Raw genomic sequence first — 17,838 nt, forward strand, 5'->3', positions numbered from 1 at the left:
CTTTCATGGACAATAGCCCACTTCATCAGAGAGAGAGAAATCCCCTTTAAGAATAAGGCAGGATAAGTTTTGCAGGCCTGAAAGCCTCTGTGTGTGTGCGTGACCACATGTGTGGGTATGGATGCATCTGTCTGTGCTCAGCTTGAGTGTCCAAATGTAGCAAATGGAACAAGGCAATGTGTGCAGATGAGGGCCCCCCAGGACAGACTGAGGCAATTGTGCTGCCCAAGTGGTCCCAGAGTTGTACCGTGGTATCTCCAGCAATACCCTGGCAGTCGTGATTGGGTGGTCTGTCTTGTGTTCTTTATCTGCATCTAAGTGGTGCCTTTTTGGACAGTGATTATAACATGAGGCCTAATGGCGTTTAGTAATGTGGGTTTTTCTCCCACCAGGGCGTCATGGAGAGCTTCCTTGGTACAGCAATGGCCGGCTCCATATTCTGTTTCTTTGCTGGGCAGCCCCTCATTATCCTGAGCAGTACAGGGCCCATCCTGGTCTTTGAAAAGCTGCTCTACGATTTCAGCAGGTAAGTGAGATAATTACTGCATGATTAACCACAGAAGCCAGGCGGGCAAGCTGACCTTTTATTGGTTGCTCGAACAGAAAATGTCACTGCGCTACTTCCATCCACCCTCTACCCCACCGCACCAAACACCTATCCAGGCATTAAATGGTGCTGAATATGTTATCACTGTTCTATATAAATACAACATTGTGAGTTTAAGCATTCCATTCAACTTTTCCATGTCATTTTTAAAGGAAACCCTTACGGTCAGAACATTAATAATGCACCACCTCAGAAGCCAGCATAGGATTAGGCAATTGTAGTCGAAATTAATACAGCAGGTACAGAAGAAGCTTCAGCCCATGTGTCACAATGCGGAAGTGGGTGGCTTCATCTGTGGTTTTGGGCGTGAGAGTAGAGATGGTACAAATGCACAGGTGTGCCTCTGGAGGGTTTGCACAACTACTATTTGACATCAACTATTATTTGATAGCTTAATGTTTTTAATTAAGAAAGTAGAAGAATATAAAGAAAAGAGGGAAACAATAAATCAGTAAAGGTGCAGCAAGAAAAACTTGTTTTTCTATAAGCTTATTCTGCAGTTCAGAGTGAGCCCTTTAATAATACAGTAAGTACAGCACAATTTATCTGTTTACTTTGAAGTAAGACCCACTGTGTTCAGTGGGGATTACTCCCAGCTAAGTGTGTCTAGGATTGCAGCCTTAGACATGGTAGCAATAATCCATATCTGGAGATACCACTGATATCAGTGGGGCAACAGTCTTTTCCCCATTGGCTGTGATACATATTTTTGCAGCTGTGAGCAAATTTGACACCATTTCCAGATCAGTTTCTTCCACTACAATACTATCCTAGAATCTTTTGAAATCACATAAGCTGTCATTTCATTAATCAAAATCAGAATTGTTCTTGTAAACTTTCGTAATAAAAGACACACCCCCAAAATGTTGAAAATCAGTTACAGTGCCAATAAACATCCTGTCCTTAGGCTGCGTTTATAATCAATCCATGAAGAGTCAAACATCACTGGATTTAAAAAATAAAAAATTAGATCCACAGATGTAAATCTGGGAACCATAGTCTCCCTATCCACAACCATTCTGGATGGCAACCTTTAGAGCTGTGGTTTTTCCCAGCACAGAGTTAGTATATGTAAAATTTGCTATAATTTGCTGTAGAATTTGATGTAAGAGCTAAAGAAAGCCCCTGTTTCTTGTATTTATTATGCAGTAAGTCATTTACTACATGCTAGCAAGCAGCACAATTATTTATTGCTCTAAGCAGAATATAAACTCAAGCATATTTATTATAACATTATTTTAAAAATTATACCGCCCTTCATCCTCATGGATGTTAGGGCAGTAGACAATAAACATGAATAAAACTAATCCTAACAGTGTAGTATAATAAAACAAGCTTCATAAAACAATTCAGAGACTAAAAAGAAGCAAAGCAGACTAAACAATATACCAGCATTGAACTGCCTGGGCAAATAAATAAGTTTTGACCTGATGCCAAAAAGATTATAACATCAGCACCAGTCATATGCCTATGGGGAGAGCATGCCAAAATCAAGGTACCACCACAGAAAATAGCCTTCAGACTGGTTCCCAGCTAAGCCTGAACAAGAAAAACCTCGTGGAAATGTTGTGATCATCAGGGGTAACCCTTTGACTAGCTGACCCTGGGGCAGTGGGTGGAGGGCAGCTTATCCATTCTATTAGATATCAGTTGTGACAGCATAATTCCCTCATATAAGGATGAAATGCATTTAAAAAAAAAATCACAACTTTTTTCTGTTCCCAACTTCAGAGGTAACAGCATAGACTATATGGAGTTCCGCCTCTGGATTGGCTTGCACTCTGCTCTCCAGTGCCTTATTCTGGTGGCTACAGATGCCAGCTTCATTATAAAATACATCACACGCTTCACTGAGGAGGGGTTCTCCACTCTTATTAGCTTCATCTTCATCTATGATGCCATCAAGAAGATGATCGGAGCCTTTAAGTATTACCCCATCAATGCAGACTTCAAACCAGACTACGTGACCATGTATAAGTGCGAATGCATTGCTCCAGACCCAGGTGAGTACAAGTCCTGTGTCCTGATGCAAATATGTTGTGTTGCCATCCATCTATTGCTCCAGCCACAGCACGGTGTTGCTGATGCTCTGCGCCTAAACGAAATTATTCTTGCAAAGATTTCTGATGGGTCTTTGCTAAGAGAGGCTCATTTGTGATAGAAGAGACTTCTCTTGCTGTATGTCTTCCTATGGGGCCTATTCACTGCATACCCGCTAGTGATAATTTATACTCCATCTGATGAGTTGGGGTATCAGGACCCCTTTTATGGAGAAAGCTCCAATGAGAGCCCACAAATACGTATCAAGCATCCACAGACACTTAAAGAGGAACCTCATTTAAAAGAAGGTTGGTAAAAAAAATCTCTTGGTAATGTAACGTTGTGGTAGCCTGGATAGAGTTTGAATGCAGAATGAATATGGATACAGCGATACAAGTAAAAATTAGTTTTATTTAAGGCAATCAGAGTTTGCCAGCTTTTAAAAGATGGGGGAAAGATCCAAACAAAAACATTTCTGTTTTGGGGGCCAGTCCTGCCATTCAGCAGGGTGAGAGAGAAATAGAGGTTGGCAGGAACTGGAATTTGAAGGCCATTTAAAGTGTTGGCCTTAGCAGGGGCAGGGAGAACACCATGTGGACTGCTTTTCATGCAGCAAAATCTCTTGGGCCAGCACTACACAGCACAAGTCTGAATGCACTTCTGAATTGAAATGAGACTTTGGGCCTTTCAAAATGGAGTTGTTTGACCAAATGTTTCAAGAAGCCCCAAGACCATTTAAGCCTCATGTGTAAAAAGGACCAAGGTTATTGCTGTGTCTGTGAAGGTCTTTTCTTTATGTGCCCCCTCCCCATGAGATACCAAGGCAGATGAGTCATAAAGTATCCTACATGTATCCTGAAATCTCATCACATGTACATGGTGTGCACAATTCAGCATCTTGAGCGTCTCAGCTGGGGGGGGGGGGCAATTAAAGCAAGTTTCTAGTCCTTATGGCTGTGAAATAATCTTGAAAACATGTGGGGCAATGCCTGGTGAAATTCCAGAAGCCTGAAAGGGAAAGAGCAGTGATATTTTACATAGCTACTTGTGCCTTCACCCCAAATAGAAAAATATAAGCTAATTTGCACAATTGATCAAACATCTGTTTTTCTTTGGTGCTGCCTTTGAAATATTTTCTCACCTAGTCTGGATTTATTAACACAGCTGTATCTGAAATACTTCCAAAGTTTGTTGTTGTTCAGTCGTTAAGTCGTGTCCGACTCTTCGTGACCCCCTGGACCATAGTACGCCAGGCCTTCCTGTCCTCCGCTCTCTCCCGGAGCGTGCTCAAGTCCATATTCATTGCATCGATGATACTATCTAGCCATCTCATCCCCTGCCGTCCCCTTCTCCTTTTGCCTTCAATCTTTCCCAGCATCAGGGTCTTTTCCAGGGAGTTTTCTCTTCGCATTAGGTGGCCAAAATATTCGAGCTTCAGCTTCAGTATCTGTCCTTCCAATGAGCACTCAGGGTTGATTTCCTTTAGGATTGGCTGATTTGACCTCCTTGTAGTCCAGGGGACTCGTAAGAGTCTTCTCCAGCACCACAGTTCGAAAGCATCAATTCTTCGGCGCTCAGCCTTCCTTATAGCCCAGCTCTCACAGCCATATGTTGCTACTGGGAAAACCATAGCTTTGATTATACGGACCTTTGTCGGCAAGGGGATGTCTCTGCTTCTTACTGCGCTGTCTAGGTTTGCCATAGCTTTTCTCCCAAGGAGCAAGCGTCTTTTAATTTCATGGCTACAGTCACCGTCTGCAGTGATCTGGGAACCCAAGAAAATAGAATCTGTCACTGCTTCCATTTCTTCCCCTTCTCTATGCCAGGAAGTGATGGGGCCAGATGCCATGATCTTCGTTTTTTTAATGTTGAGTTTCAAACCAGCTTTTGCACTCTCCACTTTCACCCTCAGCAAGAGGCTCTTTAGATCTTCTTCACTTTCTGCCATTAGAGTGGTATCGTCTGCATATCGGAGGTTGTTGATAATTCTCCCGGCAATCTTAATTCTGACCTGTGATTCATCCAACCCGGCGTTTCTCATGAGGTACTCTGCATATAAGTTAAATAAGCTGGGCGACAATATGCAGCCTTGTCGTACTCCTTTCCCAATTTTGAACCAATCGGTTGTTCCATGTCCCGTTCTTACTGTTGCTTCTTGGCCCTCGTACAGGTTTCTCAGGAGACAGGTAAGGTGGCCTGGTACTCTCATCTCTTTAAGAATTTGCCAGAGTTTGTTGTGATCCACACAATCAAAGGCTTTAGCGTAGTCAATGAAGCAGAAATAGACGTTTTTCTGGAATTCTCTTGCTTTCTCCATGATCCAGCGAATGTTGGTGATTTGATCTCTAGTTCCTCTGCCTCTTCGAACTTCCAAAGTTAAGAGCTCTTAATTTGCCATGGAACATTCAGCAAGGAAGACAAATGTATGAATTCATGTGACCCGACTCTTTTTCTCTGGTTTATGTGGGAAGTGAGTTTGTAGGAATTCAGAACTGTGGAGATTCGTCCTTTGGATCTTCTCAGATCCACGTAGCATAAGTTGAAGATACTCTGGAATTATCTTGCTCCAGGTACCACATTCTCCAGATTACAACCCAGAGTTCAGAAAGTTCATGCTCTTGAACAACTCCCATTCATTTTAACAGAGATTGTGCAGGAGAATTGTCTCTCAGGGATTTGATACCAGAATGGAGTTTTCAAATAATCACACCAAGTAGGGGTGGTGATGTCATTGGACAAAGGTGGCAGCCTAAGACATTACCTTACTTCTAACCAGCATCAAAACCAGTTTAAACCTCCAGAAACATAACCTGTTAGTAAACCACACTTGGTACATGCAGTAAGGTCCCCCAGAATTATAAGAGCAGGATCTAAGATCTTATTTCAGGGCCTGGGGCCAATCAGTCAATTTTGTTTGCCAGTTGATGATGAAGGCATTGCACATGAAATACAGTGCAATATAGAATCTTCGCAACGTAGAATCTCTCTGAAAACACTGGGACTGCTGGCAGCATTCTAGTTGCAAAATGAAACAAAGCATGCGTGACATAACTTTGCCAGCAGTTGTTGCCAGTAGGGATGTACGAAAATCACTTACCTGTTAGCGGATTATGTTTATGGGGGGGGGGGAGGCCCCATTCCTCCCCCCCCCCGGAATCCTCCGCGGCCGGCTGTGCTCTGTGGCAGCTCTGCGGAGCAGCCGGCCAGGCCCAGCCAGGCCAGAGCCGTCTGCAGCCGGATTTCCGGCCGCGGAGGGCTTTGGGGGAAAAAAAGAAAAAAAAAACCGCGTACGCAAATGGCGGTGGCTATGGCCGCCGCCATTTGTGTTCCTTATTTTTGACGTCTTAATCTACGTAAATATTTATGTAGACTAAGACGGCAAAAATAAGGGGAACGCAAATAGCGTAGTGGACGCTATTTGCGTTCCCCTTATTTTCGCTGTCTTAGTCTACGTAATTATTTACGTAGACTAAGACGGCCCAAAATAAGGAACGCAAATGGTGGCGGCCATAGCTGCTGCCATTTGCATACGCCTTTTTTTTTTTTTTTTTTTACCCAGACGTTTTAGGCTACGTAAAAACTTACGTAGCCTATTACGTGTGTGTTAAAAAAAAAAACACCTGCAAATGGCGGCGGCAGCAGCCGGTTGGAAGACCAGCCGCCACAGCCACCGCCGCTCAGAAGATCCGCCCCAGGTAAGTCTCGTCCCGGGGGGATCCGCGGGGGGTGGGGGGGTAGGCCGTTCCGCCACAGATTTCGGGGGGCCGAATGCACTGGCATTTGGCCTCCCCGAGATCCGTAGCGGAATTCTCTGCCATCCCTAGTTGCCAGAGGCTTTAATGTGGCAGGAAAACTTTTTGAACTGTTGCTCAGAATGTCACCAATTCCTACAACAGCCCATGGGTTCTGGGTGGCTTGTTAATCATGGCAACATGCCACCCTGTCCAGGTTCACACGACACGGCAAGCCACACTGGCAAGGACAATTGTGCAAATCGCCTTCCATGCAACCAGCATGCGTTGGGAGTGTGCAAACCCAGTTGCTGTGTTGGCAGAGAAGTTAACACAACTAGTGAAACAAGCCAGAGAGTAAATAGATTCAGATGCACTTAGCTCAACCTGGTACCACTATATTCTTTCCACAAAAAATAACCATGACATCAGAAAGCAGCCATTTGGATAAATGCCAAGGAGCACCTTGCAAGCTAAGAGCCAAAGTCCTCCTGAGTAGGACATTCCCATAATTCATAGAAAATGACCACATCTTTTGTTTAAGTATTTCTTGTTTATATTGGATTTCCACTTTGAAGAACATGAACAACAATGTGCAATGACAAATTGTAATTGATAAAACTTCATTAAAAAATTACATCAAGAAATGATGACAATTGAAAATGGGGATGTTGGAGAATTTTCCTCCTGTTTATTGGACTCTACAAGAGCTTTGTCCATTTTTCTGATCCTCAGCCAAAGCTCCAAGTTCTACAATCTAGATATGTTCCCAGTTACTATACTGGCATTTGGAAGAAGTTTTCTTTCAGCACCGTAAGCTATTTGGTAGTATTCCAAAGAGAGACCATATTAGTTGTAAGTCAATCAGACAATCAGTGTGTTATTAGGAATATGAAAACAAATTCTTTTTTCCAGAGCCATAATATACTCTTCTTTGACAATGGCTGTATTGTAATAGAAAGCTATTTATTTATATAGTCTGTTTGTTAGCTGCCCTTCAGCATAAACTTCCAAGGTGGCATGCAATTAAAACAATACAATACAATACCAAAATCAAAGCAATAAAAACACAATGGAACAATAAACAAGTCATTAACAGCCAGCCAAACTGAAAAACAACAATTAAAGCCAACTATACAGTAAGGTGTGTGTATATGTGTATATATATATATATATATATATATATATATATATATATAGTGTTCACTTAGTGCCAGAATGACAGAAGAGTTGGTTCTAGGGGTCTTTCCTGAGAAGGGCACTCCTGGGAAACAGCCCTCTCCCCACACGTGCCTATTATCCACATTTGTTGCCCAGTCCCACCTGGCAATTTATTTTATTTATGTATTAGGTATTATTTGTTACATTTATATCCTGACTTTCCTCCAAGGAGCCCAAGGCAGCTCACATCCTCCTCCTCCTCTCCATTTTATCCTCACAACAGCAATCCTGTGAGGAAGGTGAGGCTCTGTGGCTGGCCCAAAGTCCCCCAATGAGCTTCATGGCCAAGGGGGGAGTAGGACCCGGTCTCCTGTGTCCCAGTCCAACACTCTCACCACCAAAGGCTCTCAATTTACTGAACAAATGTGTACATTCCAGATTTCCCCAAACCTATCTACCTGCCTACATCATGTTGAAGGGCACCAGAGTTCTCTGCATACTGATGTATAAGCAGAGAATGATGACCCTCAGAAGATGTGGCATTTAGAAGCAAATGCATGGAAACTCAGCAATTAAAACTTATGAAGAGCTTGCTGGAAAGGAAGCTCACAAGGAAATGGAAGACAGAAACACTTGTTCCAGAGCTTGCTTTCCCCCAGATACAGGATATCATAGTTCCAATCTGGAAATATTTGTTGCTTGCTCCCAGCTTGAGCCTCTGAAATAAGCAGGAATAGGAGGGAAAGGAGAGCAGTTTGCAGGCTACACTATCCCTCTGCATGGTCAGAGGTCTTTAATACAATAAGGGCGCAATCCTGTGCATGTTTAGACAGAAAAAAAGTCCTGCAGCTCCCAGAATTCCCAAGCATTCCCCATGCTGGCTGGGGAATGCTGAGAGTTGTAGGACTTCTTTCTGTGTAAACATGCACAGGATTGTGCCCTACACTTGCTGTTATTACTCATGTACTGTAGGGATGCTGAGATCACCTCTCGAGGTAGCTCTTCTATCATGGGTGGATCTTATTTTCCCAGCATACAGACCACATTCTACACACACACTTGGGGAAATGGGATGGTTTCCCCTAAATAGTGCATTCAGTGATATTTTGAGTGCTGTGTGGAATGTAGCTCTGAGTCTTATTGCACCTGTGCCTCTGACATCACTGGAGACAGGCCACACAACTGTCCCCACCACCTGTGCTGTTTTATGAACTCCTCAGTTTATAATTTTGTCTGAAGTGCGTTATGGCTGTTACAGTGGCTATTAAATTTATAGTTGGCACTCCAGTGATCAGTAGTCGAAAGTTTACCCTAAGTGGTATTCTTTCCTAGAAAACTGTTATTAGTAATGATTGGGTGCATTTGTACCATTCAGACACTGAGCGCGTTTTTTCACCTCTCCTGCTTTCATTGTACATACACATGAGTGTTTTTAATGCAGGGGGCAGCTGTTTTTATTGTTTATCTAAAACACTCCTATCCTACCTTTCCTCAAAAAGACTTCAAAGTGGCTAACAACAGTCAGTTAAAGCAGTAAAGCAACGATACCAGAAAATGGAAAAGTTTAGAGAAGCAGAGGTGAAAACAGTAATCCCGAGGGTGTGCAGCCTGGATGTAGCCAGTGCGTGCATCACTAAGCCAAGGTCCATTTTCTCTAGTCAGAGTCACAGCTGGCAAATCAGCTGAAGTTGATCAGCTGGCCCCCAACATCACTGAAGCACTTAAGGTAAATGTACCTTATGCAGAATATACGTTCTCCTCAGTATTGGTCTTACTGATTCCAAGCATCACATATGAAATCAACCTGAGCTGTTTCTAATCTGTAGATTAAGTAGCACTTTATTATTCTTTCATACCACATTTTTTCTTTACCACATCCCCATGAAGTAGAGCAGTGAGTTGCCCATACTCACCCAGACAGCTTCATGGCTGAGAATGGCTAAGATTGGAATCTGCCTCTTCCAGAACTCTGTTCACAGCACCATGTTGACCAGTCTTCTTCCTGTGCATGACAGAAGGTGCCAGTTCCCCGTGAGATTGACAGTTTCCCATTTCAACTGCAGCCAAGTATTTATGTTCATTTATTTCTTATGTGTGTGAGGCTTCTGACGAATGCACGGATCTGCCCAACCTTTCAGTGGAGGAAGCAGATCTGAATGGATATTCTTCTGTAAGCATGGCTCTGATTTTCCCATTGAAATGAGTGTGACAATCCACACACCCAAGGGCTCTATGTGCACACTGGAGCTCGTGCAAGGCTCGGGATCAGAGCAAAGGTTTTCCACAGGTGCCTTGTCTGACCCAAAGCAAGCTGACGTGGACTACAGTACCACATACCAAACACTGGGATCATGTTTGTAGATAACTCCCATGAGCCAGCATTCTGCCCGCAAGGGCTAGGACAAACCCAGGTCCATTTCCAGATACCCCCAAAACATGGGTGGAATTTGGCTCTTGAGAGCGCAGTTAATTTGGCCTAAACAGTACAGTCAAGATCATGTTATCTACTGGATAACCAGAACTGGAACTTGAATCATGCTGAGATCTTTGCTGGCCATTCACTTTGACTTGCCTGCACAACAGGAGAATTTGGTACAATCTCTCTCTAGTATTATGAATGTTGATTATTATGATTATGTTTCCCCACTTCTCCTTGTCCTGGATTGAACCAGGCTGTCTGGGGAAGGACACCTTAATTTTGCTATTTTATGTTTCTACTCCAGGTGTCCAAAAATGGTATCAGATTTACTCTTATCTCTCCTCTTTATATTGAGAGTATATGTTATAATCTCCTTTTGGTCCTCTTAATTATTTTGTGTATGTGCTAGTTATGATTTTTTATTACTGTAACTGATTTGTACCATATTTGTCTTTGCTGCACACATCTATTTGGCTGCTTTCAATCTCAAGTGAGTATCACTTTATAAATATTAAAACTATTTAATATTTGATACTCATACCTTTTTTGCTTTTAGTTATTACTTGTATCTCTACTTCAGTATACACAGCTTACATAAAGCATTTACTGGGCCTTCTCATTCAAAACGCCTTTCAAACAAACAAACAAACATAAGAATACAGCCAATGCTACAGAATTCTGTAAGTTGGGTAATGAAATTATCACAAAATATGCCTGGTCCTGGAAAAACTGATGGGTGTGGAGAGAAACACAGCCAAAGAAGTCTGGAATTTGTAACAGCAAATGTCTTCGTTTGCTCAGTTCTGCTTTGTTTTCCTCAGCGGTGCAACGCTGATTCTGTAGCACCAAAAACAAACCAAAAAACACTGATTCTAACCCAGCAATAACTTCTCCTTCATTAATTCTTTTAATGTTGTCCACCGGAAAGATTCTTGAAGAAGTTTGTCCTCTTCAGAATAACTGACATGATAATGCAACAGCAGAGCTTGGCTCAGTGATGCCAGAATCAAATAGAAATTTCTGTATAAAATTCCTGTCATATTGGATCAGAATCAAACTGGTAAAAGTTATTTTCAGCCATAAATTTTCCTTTTGCCATCACTACTATTCTGTAATCCTGAGCACAGCTGGAGCAGACACAGAATCTATTGCAAATTAATCTGTTGTAGTCACTTAAAACTACCTCTGACCTCAAGCATTCTCTTGACCAAGCTGAAGCAGTCAGACGCCATCTGTGAAGTAAGGATAATGCTGACTTATTCAGGATCTTTGACTTAACTATGTGCAGAAGCACATTTTTTGAGATCCTCTGGAGTAACATTCTGGAGCAGAATTGTAAATACTGGATTTTTTAGCGATTATATTCAGTGCTGAAGTTTGGACTTTCTGTTCCTGTTTTCCCCTGAAAGGTAGCCTCCTTGCTTTCTCCAGCTATTTTCTTCTGGAAAAGGTGGGTTGGAAGGGAGAGACAGAACCCTCTTTCTTGCAGTGAGAATCCAAGATGGCAGATGAAGGACTACTTCTAAAGTGGATGCCATCCACTGAGCACAGATTTTGGAGGGTGTGTCTATGTCCTTTTTCCCACCCTGTAGTGTTTGGTCACTAACTCCCAAACCCAAAATACTCTTACCAAAGAAGGCAACCAAGTAAAACACACATGTTCATTTAAAAACCTGTATTGTGAGGGAGCATTGGGCCATTTCTTCTTCACTGGAAGGCAAATGTGGTGCTATCACCTCCTGCTGTCCCTTAAAAGCTCCTCTCACCAGGTGGGTGTCTTGCGTGTTTTGAACTGTGATCTTCCCAGCCTGAAATGTGATAGTTTTGAGGCGGGGTAAGTAAGCACAGAATAATCTTGCTACCAACAGAACCCCCACCTGCCATTGACCATAATGGAGGTATGAAGAATGTGTGTGTTGGGGGAGGGGGCTCTAAGGAACTTGGCAGCATTCATCCTTCTACTTTGTCCCCACAACAATCCTCTGAGGTAGGTTACTGAGATATCCTGACTGGCCCAAGATCATCTCGTGAGCTTCATAGTTGAATGGGGATTTCATTGTGGGTCTCCCTCGGCCTACTCCCACATTGTAAGCACTACATCACACTCGCTCTTAGCTGGAAGTGTCTTTATAACTTTGTATAGTCGCATGTTAATAGCTAAGCTTGGTTAGCAGCCAGGAAGTCTGGGTGGAAAGAAGAATGAGGAGATCTATGAAGGATCCATCACTGCCTCTCCCAAGATGAAAGGTCGTCTGCTACACAGGCTTAGATCTTATTCTGCACTGCGTTCTCTGAAAGCAGAATGGGAGTGTTGCCTGTCCAGCACCCTGATGCTCTCTACCTACAGGAGAAGGCACTGTTCTGTAATACTCCAGGCATACCTTGGGCTTCTGGCAAAGATCTAATGCAGCTTCTGGAAGCCCCCCGCCACCCCCTTGAAGGCCCAGCTGGAGGGCCACGCATGATTTTAATGAGGGAGACGTTTCTGCCGGAGTTAGAAACGGCATTGTACTCCAGCTTTCCAAACCTCATTTATGTGGGCAGATCTTGCTAACCTGCCACAGGGGGTTGTGATTCTCATATTATATTCCCAAATTTATTCAGAGTTTTTAAAATGTTCCAAGCTGCGAGCTTCATGATGATGAGAATGTGCTGTAAACTGAATGGGGATTCTGGCTCCCCTCTGGAATTTGTAACTAAATGTGGATCTGGGTTCCCCTTTGCTAATAAAATGGCAGTTTTTCAAAATGGTTCAAGCCAGGGGGTTAAGAAAGATTCCATGTCTGGAGAAAGACTTTTTCTTAATATATTTTGATATATTTTTAAAATCTTAACAAACTCCTTTCTGCAGTGAATACAACATTGTTCAATGCTTCAGTTCCACTGGCACCAAACAACACTAACATTTCTGTGGTAAGTAGCCAGGATTCTTTCTTTTCTTTCACCCGCTCGCCCCTCCCTGCCCAATAAATAAACAAACAAATGCCTTTATAGTAGATGTTTTACATAACCCATCCCAAGAGTACTTTAGGCAACATTAAACAGAGTCAGTGGATTGGGGCTGCTTCTGATGTTACAACACCTTGCTTGCATTATATTGTCTTTCTAACAAGACCGTGATGAGAGTTTTTTTCAGCCATGTCTTGACAAGTGTTTCTAAAGTGCAAGCAAGAAATTTAACATTGGGTACAGCCCTGACTTGCCAAATAAAACAGGAAGTTCTATATCTAAGTAAGTGCACCATCTTTATTTGTTTATCAATTGTATTGAATCCCCCACTTCTTCCAAGAGTATCAGCGTGACCTACAAGGAGTGTGTGTGTGCAGGTTAGGCTGAGAAATAGTGACTTGTGTAAGGCCAGCATCGTGGCTCAGAATGTGAGCTGTGAGTCAGGAACGAGCCCTTTCAAATTTCACACCATCCATAAACACACCTGGTAGCCTTAGACAAGTACTTACCCCAGGGAAACATGCAATATATATTTTTCTGGGAGTAAGCTCCATTGAACATAGCAGGACAGTTCCAGGTAAATATGCATAGGATTGTGCTGTGAAAGAATATAAATCTCAGATTTCCTAATTGAATGTTGACAACTCTTGCCACCTAGTGGGTGTTTTTGCATTGACTGTACAGATGCTTTGTTTTTGTCTGGCCTAGAATCCTGAAACTATTTTAATGATGGGAGTTAATTACAAATTGCAAATGGGTAGAATATGAAAACGCATTGTTAAATTACTCAGATAGATCACATTCTCTGAAATAATTCCAAATGGATCAAACTTGTTGAGGAGGATGTGAATATTAATTCTGATAAACTTCAAAGAAATGTGCACAAATTTGCAAAGCTGTATTAACATTTACTTCTGTTAATAATATCATTTTTAAATGTATAATGTACCCTTAGAATCATAGAATAGTAGGGTTGGAAGGGGCCTACAAGGCCATCGAGTCCAACCCCCTGCTCAATGCAGGAATCCAAGTCAGAGCATCCCTGACAGATGGCTGTCCAGCCTCGTCTTGAATGCCTCCAGGGTGGGAGAGCCCACTACCTCCCTTCTCCACTTGAAAACTTTTAAGAGTGGCCATTGATTAGCAAGCTTCTATTTGTTACATTTTAGAGTTTAGTGGCTTTTCAGTGTTATTCCTCAGTATCCTAATAATACTATGGTTTATTTTCTTCTACCCTTCAAGTACAATCCTATTAATGTAACAGCCTTGGACTGGACTCAGCTGAGCAAAAAGGAGTGTCTGAAGTATGGAGGAAGCTTGGTGGGGAAATCCTGTAAATTTGTTCCTGATTTGGCCCTCATGTCTTTCATTCTGTTCTTTGGGACTTATTCCATGACACTGACTCTGAAAAAGTTCAAATTCAGTCGCTACTTTCCAACAAAGGTAAGAAACCACAGATGCTCCAGATGTAGCAGTGCATTACTTAAACTAGCTCTCAAAAGTTGTAAAATTCTTCATAGAAGGACTCCCTTCCTGAGTGATCCCACATCCCAGAAAATGATGCTATTGATCCTGCTATATCACTCTACTGAACATGCTTTTTCCTTCCAACCTCGTGTAGGTCAGGGCCCTGATTGCTGATTTTTCCATTGTCTTCTCCATCCTATTCTTCTGTGGAATAGATGCCTGTTTTGGACTGGATACTCCCAAGTTGCATGTGCCCAGTATAATTAAGGTTTGGATGCCCTTGTGGGTTTTGACTTGCTCTTACCTTCTAATGTTCCTCTGCTCCATTCCTTTGCCTGCTTTTTCCAGTAGCTTACATCTTCTACAGCCTCAAGGGTTTATTACTACTATTTATTTTTTAATTACATTTATTACATTTCTATACCAACCAATAGCAGAAACTCTCTGGGCAGTTCACAAAACAAAACATACTACTTTGGAATCAGCACTGGCTGGCCCAATTATGAGAATAACAACCAACAGTCCAAATGGACTGGGGATAGATAGAAATAGATAGATGTTTGTGAACGGCCTTGGCAGTTCCCAGAAAAGCGGTATAGAAATTAAAAAAAAACAAATAACATGTACAAAAATGGGTTACAAATGGATCCATGCACAATTGCAGATGCGTGCCCACCTCAGGATTTCAGTGTGTAGAGGTTGCTGTAGTGCATGCTCTTTGGATCATGCAAAACGGATTGTGCTTGAAGAGTGTGTGTGTGGGGGGGGGGGAGACAGGACTGGCCCCAGGTTTAGTGGAGACATCAGTAGCAGCAAATCCTCTGGGATGGCAAGGGCAATGGCGCAGCCGGTGACGCCCCCTCCGTGGATGTCAGCAGCTCCACACAAGTCACCTTGCCTCCTCTCCACTCCCTTTTCCTAACATCATCACCATCACCATATACATTTTTATACCGCCCCATAGCCAAAGCTCTCTGGGCAGTTTACGGAAGTTAGGGTTCCTCACCTGTTACGGAACTTTGGGGGGGGCATGTCCGCTGCCATCATCTCCCCCACCCATTTTGCCTTTGTCCGTGCTGAGAGAGGCGGGGAGCTCTGTGCCCCACTCCGCACGGAGAACGAGGCTGAGCTGTTGCTGCGAGGCCCGGCCACTCCTCCCAGGGCTGCTTGAATCCCCAGCTTTGTGCAGTTTGCACCGTCCCCGTGGGGAAGGCGTCTGCCCTGCAAACAGGCTCGGCTGGCGCTGGGAAGAGCGGACAGCTGCATCCCTACTGTGATCACCAATCAGTGTTGGAGGAGAACAGTGGGATTCCTCCAAGGTTGGCCCCAAGCCCCGCCCCCTGGAGGGATACAAGGAGGCTCCGTGGGCCGGGTGGCCAACCTCTGTGGGCCTGGTGAGTCCTGTGGGCCGCCCCGTGCCTTTCTGTGAGGCAGGCGTGCCCCAGCCACAGGACAAAGGCCAGTGTCACACTGCTGCCGCTATCTGCCATTTTAATCCCCTGCGATGCCTCTGCAGATGGAAGAAGAAATGTGGCATTGGCCGCCAGCGGCTCATGCCGCCAATGAACCCCCAGCAGTGCTGGCCCCTGACCCTGGGCTCATGTGGATGGAGGACCGTCCTGCTTCTCTCCCAGTGGGATTAGATACTTCTCGTGTTTAAACCATGTTCTTAAGTGAACTGTTCTCTAGTTCGTGTTCTAACATGGCCACTTTCTGCTTTCTTTCTCTTTTGTGTGTGTTCTCTCTCCTTTCTAGCTCCGTAAACTTATTAGTGACTTCTCTATCTTCATGTCCATACTAATGTTTGTTGGTCTTGATGTTTTGTTTGGACTGAATACTCCAAAACTGCAAGTGCCTACAGATTTTAAGGTAAAATAAATGAATGATAGTATCGCAGAGCTCAATGGGTCCAAAGCACTGACTTGCTCAACACCTCTCATATACACACCATCAGGGGCATTGCTAGGGTCTTAAAAGATCTGGGGCACAGGCCCATAACACAAATTTGCATGCATATACACACACATACACACACACACAAGTCTAAGCGCACGTCTAATATGTGTGTGTGTGTGTGTGTGGTGCGTACATGCAGTGTGCTTGCATGTGTATAGATGGTTGTTGTTCAGTCGTTCAGTCGTGTCCGACTCTTTGTGACCCCATGGACCACAGCACGCCAGGCCTTCCTGTCCTGCGCTCTCTCCCGGAGTGTGCTCAAGTCCATATTCATTGCATCGGTGATGCTTTCTAGCCATCTCATCCTCTGCCGTCCCCTTCTCCTTTTGCCTTCATTCTTTCCCAGCATCAGGGTCTTTTCCAGGGAGTTTTCTCTTCGCATTAGGTGGCCAAAATATTTGAGCTTCAGCTTCAGTGTCTGTCCTTCCAATGAGCAGTCAGGGTTGATTCCCTTTAGGATTGGCTGATTTGACCACCTTGCAGTCCAGGGGACTCGTAAGAGTCTTCTCCAGCACCACAGTTCGAAAGCATCAATTCTTTGGCGCTCAGCCTTCCTTATAGCCCAGCTCTCACAGCCATATGTTGCTACTGGGAAAACCATAGCTTTGATTATACGAACCCTTGTCAGAACTCTCCACCATGACCTGTCCGTCTTGGGTGGCCCTGCACAGCATAGCTTATGGCTTCACTGAGTTACGCAAGCCCCTTTGCCACAACAAGGCAGTGATCCATGAAGGAGGTGTATAGATTACATACATACATACATACATACATACATACATAAGAAGTGTGCACTGACCCCCCACCCCACTTCAACTCAGACCCTGATTCAGCATTTTAGAAAACATCCCACTTTTGCTTTGGCCAATTTGTAGTTATAGAATCATAGAATCATAGAATAGTAGGGTTGGAAGGGGCCTACAAGGCCATCGAGTCCAACCCCCTGCTCAATGCAGGAATCCAAGTCAGAGCATCCCTGACAGATGGCTGTCCAACCTCGTCTTGAAGGCCTCCAGTGTGGAGGAGCCCACCACCTCCCCAGGTAATTGGTTCCATTGTCGTATTGCTCTGACACTCAGGAAGTTTTTCCTGATGTTCAGCCGGAATCTGGCTTCCTGTAACTTGAGCCCATTATTCCATGTCCTGCACTCTGGGATGATCAAGAAGAGATCCTGGCCTTCTTCTCTGTGACAACCTTTCAAGTATTTGAAGAGTGCTATCATATCTCCCCTCAGTCTTCTCTTCTCAAGGCTAAACATGCCCAGTTCTTTCAGTCTCTCTTCATAGGGCTTTGTTTCCAGTCCCCTGATCATCTTTGTTGCCCTCCTTTGAACCCTCTCCAGTTTGTCTGCATCCTTCTTAAAGTGTGGTGCCCAGAACTGGACACAGTACTCCAGATGAGGCCTAACCAGACCACTAGTTGGACCACTTCAGATGAGGCCTAACCAGACCACTAGTTGGACCACTTCAGCTCAGCACCAAACCTGAGTCAAGGTTTGGAAAAATGA

The 17,838-nt window shown here is 43.7% G+C and overlaps 2 protein-coding genes across 2 annotated transcripts in view; one reads left to right on the forward strand and one right to left on the reverse strand.

The window, feature by feature from the left end:
* The window catches only part of LOC146340798 (uncharacterized), an 815,287-nt gene that overhangs the window by 600,938 nt on the left and 196,511 nt on the right, over window positions 1-17,838 (reverse strand). The window lies entirely within an intron of this gene.
* SLC4A5 (solute carrier family 4 member 5) overlaps window positions 1-17,838 on the forward strand; it is a 125,382-nt gene that overhangs the window by 72,570 nt on the left and 34,974 nt on the right. The window contains exons 12-17 of the mRNA XM_084807035.1: window positions 393-526; window positions 2,339-2,610; window positions 12,810-12,871; window positions 14,150-14,350; window positions 14,529-14,642; window positions 16,130-16,243. Coding sequence (XP_084663161.1) covers window positions 393-526; window positions 2,339-2,610; window positions 12,810-12,871; window positions 14,150-14,350; window positions 14,529-14,642; window positions 16,130-16,243 — 897 coding nt within the window. The remainder of the gene's footprint in view (window positions 1-392; window positions 527-2,338; window positions 2,611-12,809; window positions 12,872-14,149; window positions 14,351-14,528; window positions 14,643-16,129; window positions 16,244-17,838) is intronic.

This window comes from Heloderma suspectum, chromosome 6 (assembly GCF_057233095.1).
Source record: "Heloderma suspectum isolate Gila_16-S chromosome 6, 16-S_ref, whole genome shotgun sequence".
In the NCBI taxonomy this organism is placed as follows: Eukaryota; Metazoa; Chordata; class Lepidosauria; order Squamata; family Helodermatidae; genus Heloderma; species Heloderma suspectum.